General features: G+C 26.7%; 1 protein-coding gene across 1 annotated transcript in view; it reads right to left on the bottom strand.

Annotated features, from left to right (window-relative positions):
- Nucleotides 1-9,752, bottom strand: part of LOC100204319 (uncharacterized) — a 32,470-nt gene extending 22,718 nt beyond the window's left edge. Inside the window, exon 1 of the mRNA XM_065790526.1 lies at nt 9,519-9,752. Coding sequence (XP_065646598.1) covers nt 9,519-9,718 — 200 coding nt within the window. The 5' untranslated portion in view covers nt 9,719-9,752. The remainder of the gene's footprint in view (nt 1-9,518) is intronic.
- Between the last annotated feature and the right edge of the window lie 9,484 nt (nt 9,753-19,236).

Here is a 19,236-nt window from a genome sequence, read left to right as displayed (position 1 = left end):
ATTAATTTTGCACACAAATGGAATTCCAGGTTAGGTTAATATTTCTGACCAAGAAATAGTGTGCAATCTCATGCCAAGAACAGTGTGTGTACTAAAATGATAAAACTCAACCTGAGCACCGTTTTTTAAATGTTTTGAGAACATTCCAAAAATGTATAAAAAAAAAGGTTAACTTAACAAACAAGAGACATCACAAATAAAAACGTACTAAAAAAAAGAAAGAAATCTTAAAAAACAAAAAACAAAAAAAAAAAAAAAAAAAGATAAACACAACTAAAACATAACAATACGATGCTCTTTTATTTAAAGTGATAACTTTAAATGATGGTTTAATAAGTAAACAAATGCTATTCAATTTATTATAGCATTTAATATAATTGATTATATTTACATACTTATGTTATATTTTAATGAGGTTCTAATAAAACAAAAGCTAGCTGAATTATTTAATTAAAAAAAAAAAAGTCAATTTTTTTAAAAATTGTTTCATGCTTTTTTAGTTAACAAAGTTTTTATAAAAAAAATTCAAAACAACTTTCTGTATAAAAATAAACAAAAGAAAAAAAATCAAATCACTCAGTTTCAATGGAAATAATAAAATATACTTTTCTTTTAGCAATGTTAAGGGATCCCCAAGTGATGAGACAAAATGTGTATATACTTAAAAATATGTTTAAAAAAAAAGTTTGAGTTTAATTTTTTTGATTTAAACTAAATAAAAAAATGCTTATCAATAAAATTAAAAAAAATGTTGTTTTAGTTGAAGCTTTCCTTCTCCGTTTTTTTACAGAGACTTTATAATATATGCCGTAATCTGCAGACTGCTAGAGTGCATTTCCAAAAAATCACGCATGGAAACTTATATATGTTTTTTATCTATTATTTTGATAATAATAAAACTAGTGATCTCTAATTTACTCTCATTTAACTCTAATTTATTTAAATATTTTGTAAACAAAGAATGGTATATGTTAGTAATGTCATCAAAGAATAATTTAAGCTTGAAGCAGAATCATGCACGGAACAGAAAAATACAAATTTTAGTTACTAGATAAATAAACTTTCATTCCACGGAAGATATAAATTTCAGCAGTATACTTTTTTTTATATACTATTATTTACTATTTAAGTGAAATATTATATCTCTACAACTCATATTTAATATATTTTCAATAAAAAATAGTAGTCAAATATTTCTAGCTGGAATATAGCCTTTACAGAATGTTTGTATTTTTTTCAAACTATTGTGACAGTAACACACACACACACACACAAAATGATAAAAATTTACATAATTAAGCATTAAGGTAACCTAAAGTATAAAAAAAAATACTTTTTTTATAAGTTAAAAAAAAATCATAATAGAATGCATATTGCCATATGTCCCAGCTTTTAATTGTAAAAGTATAGAAAAATAACAAATCACACACAGAAATGAAAATGTATATAATCTATTTGCGCACGTGAGTTTAATTCATAACAGTTTCAGTATATGACCCCATTGTGAATTTATTTATTTTAAGATATCTAAGTTGTTGTTTTTACCTAAATAAGCTATAATTAACAACAATATAATGTAATGTAACTATAAATAAACAACAATATTAGTTTAAAAAAAAAAAAAACTATTTTGAATAAAACAATTAAAATTAAAAAACATAGTTTCCAATGGAGGATTTGAACCTGTTATTTAGACAGCCACACCTCAAAATTAGAGCAACAGAACATCCTCTGCACTATACTAATATAATATCTACTAGAAAAAATTAATGTATTTAATTATATTCAATACGATCAACAAATTAAACAAAGCAAATATATAAATTTACATATTTTCAAAAAACTCTTATCTTTATCTTTTATAAAAGTTATATTAATTTAAAAATAATCCTGACAATTGATGAACCAAATATATTGTTTTACTTTTAATTGTATTAAAAATGTTTTTTAGGATTTAATGGAAAATTATACAAATAATTTTCTGATTGTCAGACAAAAAATGCTTTGATATCTTAAAAACAATCTACAATGATGTCATTAGTAAGTGACCAGGGCCCCGGCTAAAAATGAGACTTTTTGCAAATCCGGCCCCAGCCCCGGCAAAATTATAAGATTTAGCAGGGGTTGATAGCCGGGGCTAGAAAAAAAATTTTAACGCTTGATATTTTATAATTTTATGATAACATTTACTTTTCATTTAATTCTGGTATACATTTATATATTTTTAAACTTTAATTTACTTCCAACAAGATTGCAAGTAACCACTATTAAGTTATGAGTTACTTTAAAATAGAGAATAAGTTATACTAGGAAACGTATAACTGAAGACTTAAAAAGTTGTATAAAAAAGGAAAAAATGAAGATGGGTAAGAATTATAAGGTTTTTTTTGATGTTCAAGGAAAAAAAACTGTATTAATAAAAGTTTTATTAGCATGAAGAGACATATACAGTAAAAGGATGCAACTTTTTGAATAAATAGCTGTGCAAGAATGAGTTTTGGTTTATCATTATAGAGATGATAGCTTGTTTGAGCATTGACCATAATTGTATTTGTAGAAAAAAGAAAGAAATGCAACCTTTATTATTAACACCCCTCAATATAAACTCAAATTTACAAATTCAAAATGACATAATATCACTATTAATCACAACAAATTTATTTTTTATAAAGTTTCTAAATAATGCAAAATTTGTATTCAATAAAATTAGAATTTTCTATGGGATGAGAAAAGCTAGGCAGCAATGTGTAAATTACTGAACTGTAAGAAGATTTTAAAAATTGGTGGTGGTTCAACAAAGGTCTTTTTATGCATATCTTATTGCTGCATAATGTGAAGGTCAAAAGTTCAGCCAAACCTAATATTACTAGACTATTATTGCTTATTTTTTTCTCCCAGCAATTTAAAGTGCCATCATTTAACAAATATATTTTTTGCTAAAAATGTATTTTTTTAATTAAAGTTATTATTTTGCAGATATTATACTATATCTTGTTATGATTCCAGGATCAACAATCCTGGGAATGATCAATTTTGGTCCCAAAAACCTTGAATTGAAAAACACATCCAGGATTGTAATCTCTTCATGGGAATAAAAGCTGGATGGCAAAAACTTAAAAATGAGACATGAATAATAAAAAATGCACGAGCAAAAAAAACTGCTTGAATGAAGAATTTAGAAAAAATTATTGTCAACACAAAAAAGCAGCATTCCATTAAAGTCACACCAGCAATTAAAGAAAAACATGGAACGAATGATAACTTGAAAACAAAAGGCGGTGTGCATCAGGGTTCTGTGCTTAGTCATTTGTCTATTACTGCTGTATAGAAAGCTCCATAAAGAATTTATTTTAGGATTTCAGTGTTAAAAAGATAAAATGGACACAAAAGAGCTCAGGATAAATACATACATACAATACAGGATAAAGACAAAAATTATGACAAAAGTAAATTCAAAATTTAAAGAGTCAAAATACAGGAACGTGGACATGTGGAGTGTATAGGAAAAGAATTATAACAAATTGAATTTTTTCTATAGTTTGTATGCAATTGGTTTTCAAGAGATGTAGCAGTAGGGTCAGTTCATTATATTTAAACCAATTTGAAGAAATCTTTGTGGGATAGATCTCTGATTTTCTTGATTTTTACATATAATTATGTGCATTATGTAAGTTAAATTTGAAATTTCAGACTTTCAAGCGCAACAGTTTAGAAATTATAGCTTAATAAATACGGAATAGTGCCCCCCCTCCTAAATTTATATATGGTTAAAATAGACTACTTTAAAACTTTTTTCTCGCTTTCAAAGAGTGTCTCATTTTTTCTAGAACTATTTTCTGGGTAGTTCTCTCTTTAAAAAAGTGATTTTTATTAACTTGTACCATATTAAAGAAAAATTATGACCTCCTCAACTTGGGAAAAAGTTGGAAAATTGTTAAATTATGCAAAAATAAAGTTAATGGTAGTATTTTTCTATTCATTCACAAGTCTTTACAGGTAAGTTTTTTACTCAATTATATCTAAAAGTATATTTCCCATTTGCTTAAGTCTAATTTTCAGCCATTTTGAGATGCTTGTAAATTTTTCTAACACTTTGTTTTGATCTAAGATTACCAGCACATAAGACTGTTAGACCCAACTATCTAAAAAATACAAGCATTACAAATTTGTCATGTTCACACCAAAAATACCAGCATTTTAAAATAACCTCATTTTTAATTATCAACAGTTGAATGCATTATTGGAAGCAAGTGGCCCTCTAACCTGTCTATTGGCCTGTGTGAAGCGTACAATCAATTATAAGTCATTTCTTAACAAAAGAAAAAGATAAGGTTAATTACTGCTCCTTGATCTGGTCTTAATAGTAGATAGGGGCACAAATAAAGTGGAATTACCTATTTAGAGAGCTTTATTATTGTTTAAATGTACTTTAAAAATATCTAAATTAATTTTAGATTGAAAGCATTTTTTCTTTAAATTCAGGTGAATTAGCTCTAATAAATCACTGATTAAATTGCTAATAATTCAGTACACAAGTAATAAAGATTTATGTAACAAAAAAACATTATTAACTAACATATTACAGATTTTAATCTTATGGAAAACAAATAAAAACAATGAGAAAATAATTATTTTATGTTTACATGTTTTTTGTCATGTCCTGTTTTTGTAGGTTAACTCATGTATATGTAAATTTTCATTAATAGTTTTAACATTGAAAATAAATTGAAACTCATTTATGAAACCCTTCAGAACCTGAAATGGATAAAAGAATCATAGTCGATGATATAGATGAGATTGACATCATTTGCCCTTTTAAAGCCACAACATTGTATATTTGCTGGAAAATCTGACACACAGTCTAAGTTTGAATATAGCATCAAAACATGAATCTTATGGTAAAAGACATGAAAAAATGAAATAAAGTCAAAAGATCTGATGGCTATTAACTGTATATTCATTAAAAAAAAAAACATGTATGTTTCATGTTAGAAAATGAAGCATGTATCTTTCAATGACACATGCAGGTGTGAGAAGTGAAAAAAATTGAAAAAGAATTAAATGACCTGTCAGGAGATTTATCTAATCAAATAACTAACAAACAATGGTTGAAAACTGATAGATGCTCCTTAAAAACGTTAGTTAAAAGCCCTGATGAATTTTAAGAAGAGTTAGCATACAACTTATACGAACTCACAAAACATCATTATATTAACAAAGCCCATACATACTTTTTAAAGCAGCTCAAAGAAAACCTGAATTCAAATGAATATATTATGCAATCATAATTAATAATTATGCAAATTATTTTAATTATGCAAATAGATTTTACTGAAAATTTATTATTTGTAATTATGGATGAAGTTCATCTTATGATTCCAAAAATCAGGTAATTCTTCATTCATTTCTAGGGATAGGTTTCCTTTTAAAGACCTTGCATTATATATGTGAGGCCTTTAAAAGTAAAGTTTATTGTGTTATATTTGACAACCTGTTTCACAATACATCTGATGGAGTTGGTGGTACTGGTTTAAAAGTTATTGATAAACTGTCCTTTTAAAAGCTGATTGAAAATCTGCCTTTGAAGATTTGGACACCAAAGAACATATTTTTAGTTGCAAAAAATTGTGAAAACATCAGGTATGTAGCATTTTATTGTCTAAGTTTATGTGCATTAGTTTTTTTTTAATAATTAATGTTTTGTATCCTATATTATAATAGTCTTTTAATTAAAAATAATTAAAATGACTTATATCATTCTTTGTTATAAGTCAATCCTGATTTTTTTAAAGGAAATTGTATAAAAAATAGTTCATTAAAACAAGATCTTACTAAATACATTTTTAAAATTATGTCTTTAGATTTAAATTTATTTTTAGATTTCTTTGTATATCTAAAACTGCTGCTGTTAAATACACATGAAGTACTTGCTAAATGATTTGATAATATTCAAAGGAACAAAGGAATTTGAGCTGTCAAAGGAACTATTTAAAAGAACTTTTCATTATTTCTCACTTCATGCTGTTTAAAAGAATAATGATTTTCATTATTTCTCACTTCATGCTGTTTAAAACATTAATGAGAAATAAATTTTTTATTTTTCATGTGCTGTAAGATACTCACACTAAAGTCAATGAATATTGAAATCAATACTCATTAAAGTGCTAATTCTTAAATGTGATTCTGTTTGTGTCAGCTGCTTACAAAATGCTGATGATTATTTCAAGTAACACCAGAAATCCATTGGTATCCCGTTAGTGAAAATATTGTCACGTTACATGAGCTTAAGCTCAAAAATACAAGATAGTTTTACTTTTATCTTATTAAAAAAAAGATTTTAAAAATGATCATATATTAATCATTTTTAATAATCAACTAATTATCAATTATAAAGTAAAAACCAAACCTATAATACAAGTTTTTTGTAACAAGTTTTGATATTTTTCTTTCAGAATTTTTTTTTAATAATTATAAGTTTTTTAATACCCTTTATATATTACAGAAGTTTTAAAAAACAGATCAACATTATTTTGGAAGATATAATTTGTTTTTGACTTTGAGATACATTACTCTTAAATTATGTAAATTATGTTTCAGGTGTCACATTTAAACAATAATGAAGGTCTCTAAATAGTCAATTCCCTTTTGTTTGTACCCCAATCTACTATAAAGACCAGATCAAGGAGAGGCAATTAACCATATTTTTTTTTTAAGAAATGACTTATAATTGGTTATAATTGGCCTATAGACAGGTTAAAGGGGCACTTGCTTCCAATAATGCATTCAACCACTGATAATTAAAAATAAGTTTATTTTAAAAAGCAGGCATTTTTGGTATGAACATGACAAGTTTGTAATGCTTGCATTTTTAGATAGTTGGGTCTAATAGTCTTATATGCTGGTAATCTTAGATCAAAACAAAGAAAAATTTACAAGCATCTCAAAAGGCTTGAAAATTATACTTTTTTAACAAATAGGCAATATACTTTTAGATATACTTGATTTCCTAACTGCAACAAATTGCTTACATTTTTCAAATTTATTACAGACAGGAGTAACTAATCAGACAAATTACCTGTAAAGGCTTGTAAATGAATAGAAAAATACTTTTGTTAACTTTATTTTAGCAGAAAATAGTTCTAGATAAAATAAGACACTTGTTGAAAGTGAGAAAAAATTTATAAGGTTTTAAAGAAGTCTATTTTAACCATTTGTAAATCGAGGGTGACCACTGTGTTGTGTTTATAAGGCTATAACTTCTAAACAATTGCACTTGGAAGTCTGAAATTTCAAATTTAACCTATCTACAAAATACACAGATAATATGTAAAAATTAAGAAAACCTGAGATGGTATCCCACAGGCCATTGCACAGTGGGCCAGGTAGTGGACAAAACCTAAAAAATAAATATTTATTATATTCAAAACCATATAATAAAATATATTTGTAATATTCTCATTTAAAGTTTTGAAAATTGTTTTGAGTATAATAGTATCTTTTAAAACCACAAAAATTAGTTGCGGTTTCATGTATAATGAAATAAATCTTTTTTCTAAAAAAGTGTGAAATTTTTAACAGAACAAAAAGAGTCTAACAATATTTTAATATTTTATATAGCCATAAATTACTTCATGCAATAAAATTGAAACTAAGAAGTGAGTTTAAGTACAAAACTGGCAAAATATTTCTGAAATTTGAAATAAAAACCCCATTAAACCTGCTTAGATATATTCACCTGATGAAACTTTATCATTAACTATTAATGGTGATATATCAAAATCAACATACCAGCTTCTAAGAAATGGTTCTGAAAAAATGACTGCCACATATCCTTTATATAAGATCTTTATATGCTAAATGCTATCCCAAGAACATTCAAATAGATGGCTAGTCAGTACAAATACCGCTAAAAGATCTACTAAAGCACACTCTTAAAAAGCTATGTGATATACAAACTACTGTGCTAATCACAATGCTAAGGAATTAACTAAACTGACGTTTAGATGCAAGACTTATTTTGATGGTGCTACAGGGTATAGTGTTTACAAACAGGTAAGTTAAAATGAAGATAGTGACGAATGAAGAGCGCCTTGCTTATTTGTAGACTTTATAATAATAAAAACGTTGTAATATCATTCACCCAGAATCTGCGGCTAATAGATTAAAAATAAAGATAATATATTATTATATATAGAGATGATAAATAATCTACAGACTTATTCAAAACGTCGTAAACATGTAATAATATCAATAATAGAGATTGAAATCTACATATTTTAAATCTATTATATAATAATATCAATAATAGAGTTTCAAATCTAATGATAAATTTCCATTTTTTCTGAAGTGTGCATTTTTATTTTTAAAGTTTGTTGCATCAATTTTTATTTTAAGTTTATTCCACCAGAAGAGTTTGTTATTCAGTTTCACGATTTGAAGAAGTTATATGACTTGAAATTTAAAAAATTTAAATCAGCATTTTTAAAGTTTTATAAAGTTTGTTAAATAATTTTTAGTATTAGCAACTACTTAACTAAAATTTATAATAAAAGTAAATATCTTAATAAAAAGTGATTCTTTGGACATATAAAGGGTTTAAGTAAAAAAAAAAGATCAAAATAATTTTGTCCACCATGTCTAATATCTGGCCCACTGTGCATTTGTTGAAATAACATCACGAACTATTATGCACAAGGTGCTAGTAATACAGTTGAGTTTGAGCGTAGAAAATGCAATTTTAATGAATACAGATTAAAAGCCAAGAAAAAGATTGAAATATTGGTAAAAAGCCTTGTTAGAGTTAAACTTGTTAAAAAAAAAATCACAAAAACAAGATTGCTAAAACAATTATTTTGATAATGAGGATGTTCCTTTAAATATCCATTGAAATAATTATTATATTTCAGATATACTGAGAAAAAATATATGCAACAGTAAGTTGATAATACTTTGCAATGCAGTAATACAAAAAAAAAATCATATAGATATATAAAATCATATAAACTTATAAATTGATATTTATCAAAATTATATAAAAATTGAATATAAAGTAGCTTTGAGTATAAATATCTGTAGCATAAAATGTATTATAATGTTTAAGAATAATCTAAAAAAGTAAAAAAAAAACTTACCTTTAAAATATATTAAATTTTATTAAAACTATTTGTTATTCAATAAATCCAAAAAATAAACAATTAAATCATGCATTTTAATGTTATATAATATTCAAATCATACTGTGTATTTAATTAAATGTATATTACTATGTATGAATATATCTTATTTAACTTAGGTGATTTGTGGGATTAAATGATAACCACTCTAACTTTACGTAACAACGCTATTGTGGGACTCATTTAGCTATAGCTTATAGCTTTAGTGATATATTTAATGTGTAAGCTATGAATGCTACAATACTAATACAAATGAAGTAGTACAATTATAGCCAACATATTTTTTTAAATAAGCGTATAGGTGAATAGATGGATAGATGAACTATAATCCATTATAACATTTTACCTTTGAAGATTAGCAAAACCAACAAGCAACTTCTTGAAACTTTTTGATTTATTTTGGGATATATTACTAAATGCGGCTAAATATAAACTTTGTAAAATATCACGATCACATTTCTTTTTAACTTGATCAATAAAACAAAGCCAGTCAGTATCTTTACTTCCATTTTCAATTATTTTTTTAATTTGAAACTTAATGTCCATATTTCATTTATACTGCTGCTGTAAAAATAATAAAAATAAAAACAGAAATGAATTTATTTGTTTTTAAAAAAGTATTTTTGTAATTTCAAAAATATATAAATTTAATAAAATTTTGATAGACATATATTGCAATTATAAAAAACACATACAAATTTATTACACATGTGTTTACAACAGTTCATACAGATGTAAACATTTTTTATTTGAAAATAGTGCCGTTATTTATAATGAGCCGCCAAAAAAATTTTCCGTATGAAAGGTCTGCGTCCAAACAAACAATACGATCACTCAGATCATCTATAAAAAAACAAAAAGATAAATAAATTTAATAAACAGAACAATAAAAGAATAATAAAAAGAAAACAATATTATATTATTCAATACAATGAGTTATTATAATTGTTAATAAAAGTTCTGGTCGAGTTTATGTTGTTCAGGTTAGTGGCAATTTTCGTTTTCAAATTACTTGATGCTTTCGATCATCGTATCGTTGCGTCAAACACGATATTCTTGTCCTCTTTTGATTTTTTTGTCTTCTTTTTCTTTATTAAGCCGATTTACTGACCAATTTTAGAAACAAAATTTAGAAAATCTTTCATTCCATTATAAAAACTTATTTTACTTCGTGGATTTTACGAAGGTCGACCAACATTGTATAAGAAAATGTACAGAAATGCTAATATTTATTATTATTTAAGACTTATTTATTACTAATACTTGTTATTTTGATATTTAATATTTATTGGCAATAAAACTTTCTACACGTAAAAATGCCCCCCCCCCCCCAACCACCCACCCCCACATCCCCAAGAAGGTAATTTTCGAGTTATAGTCGGTTTTTTGAAGAACGTAGACGGCTTGTTTGTATTTAAAGCAAAAAAGACTTTCTGCACAGCAAACAAACATATTAAAACTTTGTGTATAGAAATTCTAAATAAAACTGGTAAGCCTTTTTTAATCTCCGTAAGCAAATTAACTTTCGTTATAGCCTTAGAACCATTATACTACAAATGGGTATTCAGAATATGCATACTTCTTCCCAGGTGATTTAAACTTGGATACAAAATGTTTGAATTACGAAAAGTTTTTGAATACAGAAAACTTTTTTAATTTATTATTTAAATTTAACATTATACTAACCATTTTTAAGATGACGCGTATTACAAAAACTACTTCCTCCGCAATGGGTAATATTTTAACTAATAATTTTTAAATTCATTTTGAATCAGGTATTTTTATTACAGATTTCTCAGATCATTTTCATATCAATCATATTGTGCACGGAACTTTATCTAATAACGACAATAAAAAAAATATATGTTACTAAAGAAATCTCTGTTTTAAAAGCCTATATAAACTTAAACAGACGCTGTGCGAAGAGCGACGGGAATGAGTGCGTTTGACAATTCCTTGAATACTTTTCAAAACATTTATCACGATGTCTACCCAAATTTAACCACTGAGATAAAATAAAAAAACAATTTAAAAATCTTGACTCTCTTGCAGCTTACATTGTTCAGTCAACTACAGCGTCTGATAAATACTTGGGAGAGAAACCCGCAACTAGCATATGTAACGAAAAAACAAATAAACACGAATTTAACAAAGCATAGTTCGAACTAAAGTGTAACAAGCCATGTGGATATGACAATATTTTTTCTTTGTTGTGAATAGTAAGTAGAATAGTAAGTATATTTTATTTAATATTATTTTCATTTGGTATTTTTCCTAATAAATTAAAATCAGGCAAAACTCACCCAGTTTTATAAAAAGTGATTCTTTGCATTTGTTTGTTCTTCTGTGTACAAATCCCATTGATTGTTCTTGCAATTCTGTTAATTGTTCTTGCAAATTCCATTAATTGTTTTTCTGTTTGCAAATTCCGTCCCATATCACTACTCCAAGTCTTTTAAAAAATATTTAAAAGGGTAATTTTTAATAGAATTTATGATTACATGACATTAAATACGCTTTTAAACAAAAAAGCGATACTGAGCATGCTATTATTGAATTTGCCAATAAATTATTTATGACCTTTGATAAAGGTGAACAAGTATTAGAAGTATTTATTGATCTCTCTAAGGCATACGATACTGTTGATCTCGGAATTCTACTTTCAAAGTTAAAGCATTACGGCATTAAATGCCTAATATATAAGTGGGTTAAAGATTATCTTTTTAACAGAAAACAGTATGTTGTCCTGGAGGAGCCAGAAGCTCTTGATATTGTATGCATAGTCACACGGGGATCAATCTTGGAACCTTTATTATTTTTAATATATATTAATGATATGAATAAAGCTACTCATAAAATATCATCAATTATGTATGCAGACAATACAAATTTATTCTATTACTACTCCGTCGTAAAAAATATTGTTCGGAATAATGAACACTGAACTAGAAAGAATTAACCACTCAGAGGGCAGGCGTTGTCCGGAGGTCTCCGTATGACAACTCCTGGACGTCCAGACGTCCCCAGGACGACACATGCCCACTGGGCTATGGTTTATTGCTAATAAATTTTCATTAAATTGTGAAAAAACAAGTTTTACTCTTTTCCATAAAATAAGACAATCAATTGATTTTCAGTTAGTGTTGTAAAAACTGTCAATCAATCAAAATGAAATTTTTGTGATTAATATTTGATCAGAAACTATCATGGAGAAACCATATTAGTGTCAATAAAACAAAGATTCTGTTATATGTGTATTAAATAAATCTTGGGCCTTTTTTGGTTATATATAGAGCAAAATGCTTTACTTTTAGTCTTGTTTATTGTCATCTCTCCTACGCTAATATTATTTAAGCAAACATACACAAAACGAATTTTTTTTTTTTTTAGGTGCCCCCTAGAAGTCCTTACGGTCTTATCAAAGAGCACCACGGAAGAGCATTTAATAGGAAGTTTACGCCTCCTTTCCTACCGGTATCGCAGAACTTGCCTAGAGGTGGGGTTTGAACAACGGGTCTTACGTTTCTGAGGCAAATGCGCTACCACTGTGCCATGGCTGCTCTTAAAATTAATAAAACTACAGAGCTTTCAAAAACACGAATATAAAGCAATTAACAATTTACAGAGATTAGAAAACCCTTACCCTGTAAATGTAAATGAATTATATGAATGTCTTAGATATATCCAAACATAATTCGCACATTTTTATGTTTATACTTATGTTGACATAAGTATAAACATAATGGGGCTGTGCAAAAAATTGCGATGATTGGAGGCTGGGAACGAAAAAGATCTTAAACTTTAAACTCCCACCCAAAACGTGAGGAACAACAAGTTGATAAAATATTTTTTGTACTGTTCTCAACTCGACTTATATTTATCGATAAAATTCAAGCTTCAAAGTATTATCTATTAGCGTTCACAAATTATGATAAAATAAATTGAGGGAGTTTAAAATTTATGTGATCATAATTTTTGAACGTTATAAGATAATACTATGAAACTGAAAATTTATCGATGAATATAAGTCTAGTTAAGAATAGTAGTTTAGAAAAATATTTTATCAACTTGTTGCCCCTCGCGTTTGGGGTGGGGACGGTTGAAGATGAAGTTAAAGGGCTTTTTTGTTTCCAGCCTCCAATCATCGCAATTTTTGTCTCAACCTCATTATTTGACATAAGTATAAATATACAAATGTTTGAAGTTTGCTCCATGTTTGGAAGTATATCTCAAACATTAAAAAATCAAGCACACCTTAAGAGTACAAAATCAAAATACAAGACAAAATCAAGTAGGGAAGAGTTACCATAATTGGAGCAGCGCCTTAATTGGAACACTTGCATTTATTAAAAAAAAAAAAAAATTACGGCTATATTTTGCATTTTTCTAGTAAAACGCCTATTTTTCTACGTTTTGACGCATTTTGAAAGTTATTCCTTAAAAAATGCATGTGCATCATTGATTTGAAGTTTTTTTGTGTCATTTTTTTTCGGTGATCTATTTTTGTGTTCACGCTCTATTTATTGCGTTGGGTAAACTATACTGCTATAGGTTATACGGTTTTTTATGTTTAGTTCAATGGGATTAAAAATGCAAAATAACAATATAAACTTATCTTATAAGTTGCTGCAACTAAAGTTGCGAGCATGATGATGAAGTGATATAACAAAATTGTCTAAAGTTTTCTTGATTGGAACTATAAAGTTTTCCTTACTTAATCAGTAATAAAATTAAAGGGTTGTAGAAATATTTCAGGTGCAATTTAAAAATACTTAGTAACAACCATAAATCTTAAAAAGTTTGTCAGGATAATATTAACCTTATTTTAAGTTTTGAATGAACTGTATAAATTTTCACTGTAAAGATAAAAATCATTTTAAATCAGTTTTTGTTGATTTTACTGTTGTTTTTTTTTTAAAAAAAACAACCTGTTCTGATAAAGAAATCAAAGTGTTCCAATTTATAGAAACAACTGCCTTGATTGGAACAAAATGGTATCTTTGCAAAAACAAATTTATTTCCAATAACAGCGCAATCAGTCAAATTATGGTTAAAAGTATATTTGGGTTGTCTGTTTGTATTAATCAAATCATAAATGTTTTCATAGTTAAGCCATCTTTGGTTAATAAATATTTATTCCTTAAGTGTTCCAAATAAAGCAACTCTCCCCAACTACTTTAGACTAATTGCTAGTCTTTATCAATTTTAATTGTTTATATGCAAAATGTATTTGGCGAAAACTAATAAGAATGATTAAAAAGTATATATATTGTATATATATTTATATATTGTATATTAAAAAACAATAATCGTAATTATTATATTTTTTATTATATAATAAAAAAATTAAAAAATAAATAATAATAAAATATTAAAAAAATGAATCCATATGTCTGGATTTATGCGTATCTGCAAATAAATGTATGTATGCTACTTTTGGAGGTGTACCATCTCACGGCAGCGGTTTGGCGTTTTTGTCTGAAGGAGCGTAAACGCACCATCGTTTAGTAATCTGGCTTAATATACGGCGACACCATTGTGTGGCTCATTAGTTTCTTCTGCACAACCATTTGGATAATGTAGATGTGTATTTGGAAGTACACCAGTAAAAATATATTTTTATTATGTTCGATTATTAAGGTTTAATAATCGTACTCGACAAATAAGATTCTAACGATTATATCCGAAAAACAAGATTGAGTAGGCGCAAGACGATATATTTATTTTGAAAATTATTGACGTTTTTATCTACATTCTATTTTTAAACTATTGTCATTTTAGACAATTTTGCACTTTATTTCACTGCACCTATCCCTATTAAAGTCAGTCAATGTATGTATACTCCACTGCGTCTCTCCCTATTTAAGTCAGTAGGGGTATATATACTTCACTCCAGCTACTTATAAATCAGTTGGTTTATGTACGCATTGATCACTTTTTCTGCGAAACTTTGAAAAATAAATAATATTTACAGTTATGTATATAACTATTATTGTTGTTTATTTACATAACTTTTTTAGATTTAGAAGATGGTCCATAGGGTAATAGGGTCCATAATAAGGGTCCATAACTGTAAATAAACAACAATAACGGTTAACATAAAACTATTTAGAAATAAAACATTAAAATTAAAAAAAGAAATTTCCTTAACAAGGAGTTGAACTCTAACCCCTGCACAGTGAGCCAGAATTCACTTTTTTGGACAAAAGTAATAACTAATTAAATATTAGGTCTTTATTTACTAAATTTGGTATGAGTACTAATATGAGATCTGCGCTTCTAATGAAAGTGATATTTTTATAATTGGTTGCTATGGATACCTAATATTGTTTAGAAACAACCTATTTTTGGTAGATGTTGATGTTTTATGCGTGTTATATACATAATAATTAGTTTGTGCATTAATATTAGATTTGCTCTTCTTATGAGGGAATATTTATTATTTGGTTGCCATGGTTACCTAGTTTTATGGATACCTGATTTACATAGCAACAACCTATGTTAATAGATTTTTTACGAGCACTATATTCATTAAAATTAGCAATACCAATAGAAGGTCACTCTTTGTATAGAGTTAATAATTTTTTTAGTTTAGTAGCTATGGATATCTATGCTGCTTAACAACCAGGTACTTTCCTTGGTTACACTCAGGTAAATGAATTTTTGAATATATTTTTTATCGGATTTTCAACCGTTCCATTTTAAATAACTATTAAATATTTATGTAATTAATTTTAGGTAAAGATTCAGGTCTTTAATAATTAAAACAAAAAATATTGCAATAAAACATTGATAATTTGAAACACATTAACTATTTATAAAATATAAATACATGCATAAAACAAGAAATCATATTTTAGGGTAAGTCAACAGTCGGAGCCGGAAACAAATCACTAACGCCTTCCCATGGAACTGGAAGTAACTGGGAGAAGTGGTAGTGATGGTAGCGCTTTTTTGTCAACAGCAATATAACTCTCATTTAACTAATCAATGAACTTTTTTTCAAATACAGTATTATTATTGTATGCGATTCTCCATCTTTTTTTATATCCTTTGATGAATTCATTTAACTTATCACTGCTGATTCAAGACATATTCACTTTTAGTCTGCAACTTAAATAGCTTAGAAGTTGTTCATGAGCTTCAGAGTTAAAAATGCTTATATTATTTTCACGTAAAAATATGTGAATCTTCAATTTTGTGATCACCATGTCTGAAAATATTAACAATAAAATAAAAAATTGCTCAGCTTTCTTTTTTTAATTCGGCACATTTAAATAATAAAATAAAACTTTTATGTTATGCCAATTCTATTATTCATTTATTAAAATGACATTAGCATCCATAACTGTGGTAAAGTATTAACTTATAAATGTTAAAATGTAATAAAATAGCAACCAATACTTTTGTTATGCAAAAATAATTTAAGAAATTAGGTATCCATAGCAATCAATTAAAATTATGGCTTCCATAAGAAGTGTGAATCTCATTTTAATACAGGCATTTAATCTAGTGTACCTTGTACGAATAAAAAACTGTTAAAACAACGTTAATGTAAAAATAAGTTGTTACAATGTAAAATTTGGTACCATTTGCAACCAACTTGTAATCAATGTGTAGCTTGAATACGTCTGTCTACGTCCATTAAATCAAGTATTTTGGCTTCCTTACATGTTAAAGAACAGTTTATGACCATTTATTTACTGTCCTATCCCGTCCCAAAAAAGATGCATTTCATTTGGCACATTTAAGTAATAAAATTAAACTTTTGAGTTATACTTATTCTAATATTCATTTATTACACCTTAAAATAAATTAACATCAATAACTGTGGCTAAGTATTACCTTTTAGATGTTAAATTGTAATAAAATAGCAATCAATACTGTTGTTATGCAAAAATAGTTAAATATAACTGTGCAGTAAAGTAAACATAACCCAGTAAACACACTAACGTCTACTAAACGTCAAAACAACGTTTTCACAAAACGTTCAGATTTGGTCAATTATCCGTTTAGAATGAAATCCAGATTAACTTTTAGAACAAACGTCCATAAAACGTCAATATTCAAACGTATTTTAGACGTCTATTATAGGATTATTATACATATATAAAGCGTTTAGATTTTGTCTAATTTACATTTAAATCTAGTCTAATTAACGTATATAAAGCGTTTAGATTTAGTCTAAGTAAACGTATATTAAACTTGTCTGTTAGTTTCTTTGATTTAGTTAACGTAAATTTATTTTATTTAAGTTTTAAAACTAGTATCAGTTAAAATTACGTTATAACTTTTTAACTTTATATAAGTCATAAGAGCTCTATAGGTCGTGAAATTTATAAATAGGATATAGTTGTAAAAGTAATGAAATTTAAAAATAAAATATAGTTATAAAAGACCTGGTCTTATTTCTTATATTTTTTATAACTATTATAAAATGTTCATAAACTTATATAATATACTACTATACTATACTTTTATTTTATAAAGCTATTTATAAAGTTATAAACTTATATAAAACATTTGCATATAGTGGGGATTTAGATAATAAATGTTTGTGCACTATGCTTGTTTATGTTTCAATAATTAAAAAGAATTAAATGATCAAGTTTTTGGCTGTGAAAATATCATATTAAAAAATTTATATCAAATATTTTTTAAATATAATCTCAACAGAAAATAAAAGTTTACATTAAGATCAAAAAAGTTTACATTAAGTCAAAGGTTACTTATAAAATTAATACACTCATAAACAATTATTTTGGATCACTGGTTTATGCATTATCAAAAATCTTATTATAATACTGTCTACCACTTGTTTATCATGCACCTGTCTGTGCAACATCATCTTCTACATTCTTATCCTGATCGTCTGATTTCGTAACCTGATTTGTAACCGCAAAAAACTAGGGTGAAATAGTTCGCATTAATTTTAATTTCAATTAAAATAATTTAAATGTACATTCATAAATTAAAATTGGATTTTTATTAAACGTCGATCAAACGTTTAGAATAACAACTTATATTAGTCAATATTGTAAACGTTTGATTGACATTTAATAAACGTATAAGTTAAATGATTTTAAAGCGTAGATTTAAAACCTATAAATGTTTAAGTTTAATTAAGGTCGATTAAAGGTTTACAATATTGACTAATGTAAGTCGATATTCTTAACGTTAGATCGACGTTTAGTAAACGTATACATTATAAAGTTTGAAATACACATTTCAAATCAAGCGTCAATTTTTTAGTCAATAATAGGTCGCTAAACGTTTTATCTATTTTTCGACCAATTTCGATGAAATATTGACCAATTCTGAACCAATCTGTGTTTACTGGGAATTATTAAAAAATTGTCAACTTTTCACCAAATGATTATAAAACCGTTCCGGAAAGATGATTAAGAGTTATTCAATAACAAATATAATAAAATAACTTCAGAACTTTAATAAGCTATATATACAGAACATTGTATATGATTTTGAGACAGATTGGATCATGTCAAAATTTTGACTTTTGTCCATAGCTGGCCCACTATGACCTGTCAGCCGCGCCTTACAATCAGACAATTTTTACATCCACATCAGTGCTTTAAAATTGGACTATTTTTACATTCAAGGCGCTACGATATTAATGACGTAAAAAATACAAATAAGGACTTTATTATGTAAACCTTATGGGGGCGGGTGCAGTTTTTTTTGATGTTTAAGATAAATTACTGCCAGATATGGAGAAAACTTCAAATATATATATGGTTATGCTAATATCAAATAAGGATGAAAAAAATTGATATGTTGGGAGCTTGGGTACAAAAATGCTCAAAATTTTAGCTACATCTGCCCTAAACGTGAGAGCAATAAGTTGATAAAATATTTTTTCACCATTCTCAACCAAGTTTATACTCATCCATAAATTCTAAAAGATAGTGTGAATTTTAAAATTTATGATGACTATAAATCTATTTGAGAATAGTAAAAAAAATATTTTATTAACTTATTACTCTCACTTTGAGGCAGGTGTAGCTAAAATTTTAGTTCTTTTTTGTTCCCAGGCTCCAATCATC

The sequence above is a fragment of the Hydra vulgaris genome, chromosome 02 (assembly GCF_038396675.1).
Source record: "Hydra vulgaris chromosome 02, alternate assembly HydraT2T_AEP".
Taxonomy (NCBI): domain Eukaryota; kingdom Metazoa; phylum Cnidaria; class Hydrozoa; order Anthoathecata; family Hydridae; genus Hydra; species Hydra vulgaris.
Note: the sequence above shows the minus strand (reverse complement) of the source record. Positions and strands in the feature narration are given on the sequence as shown.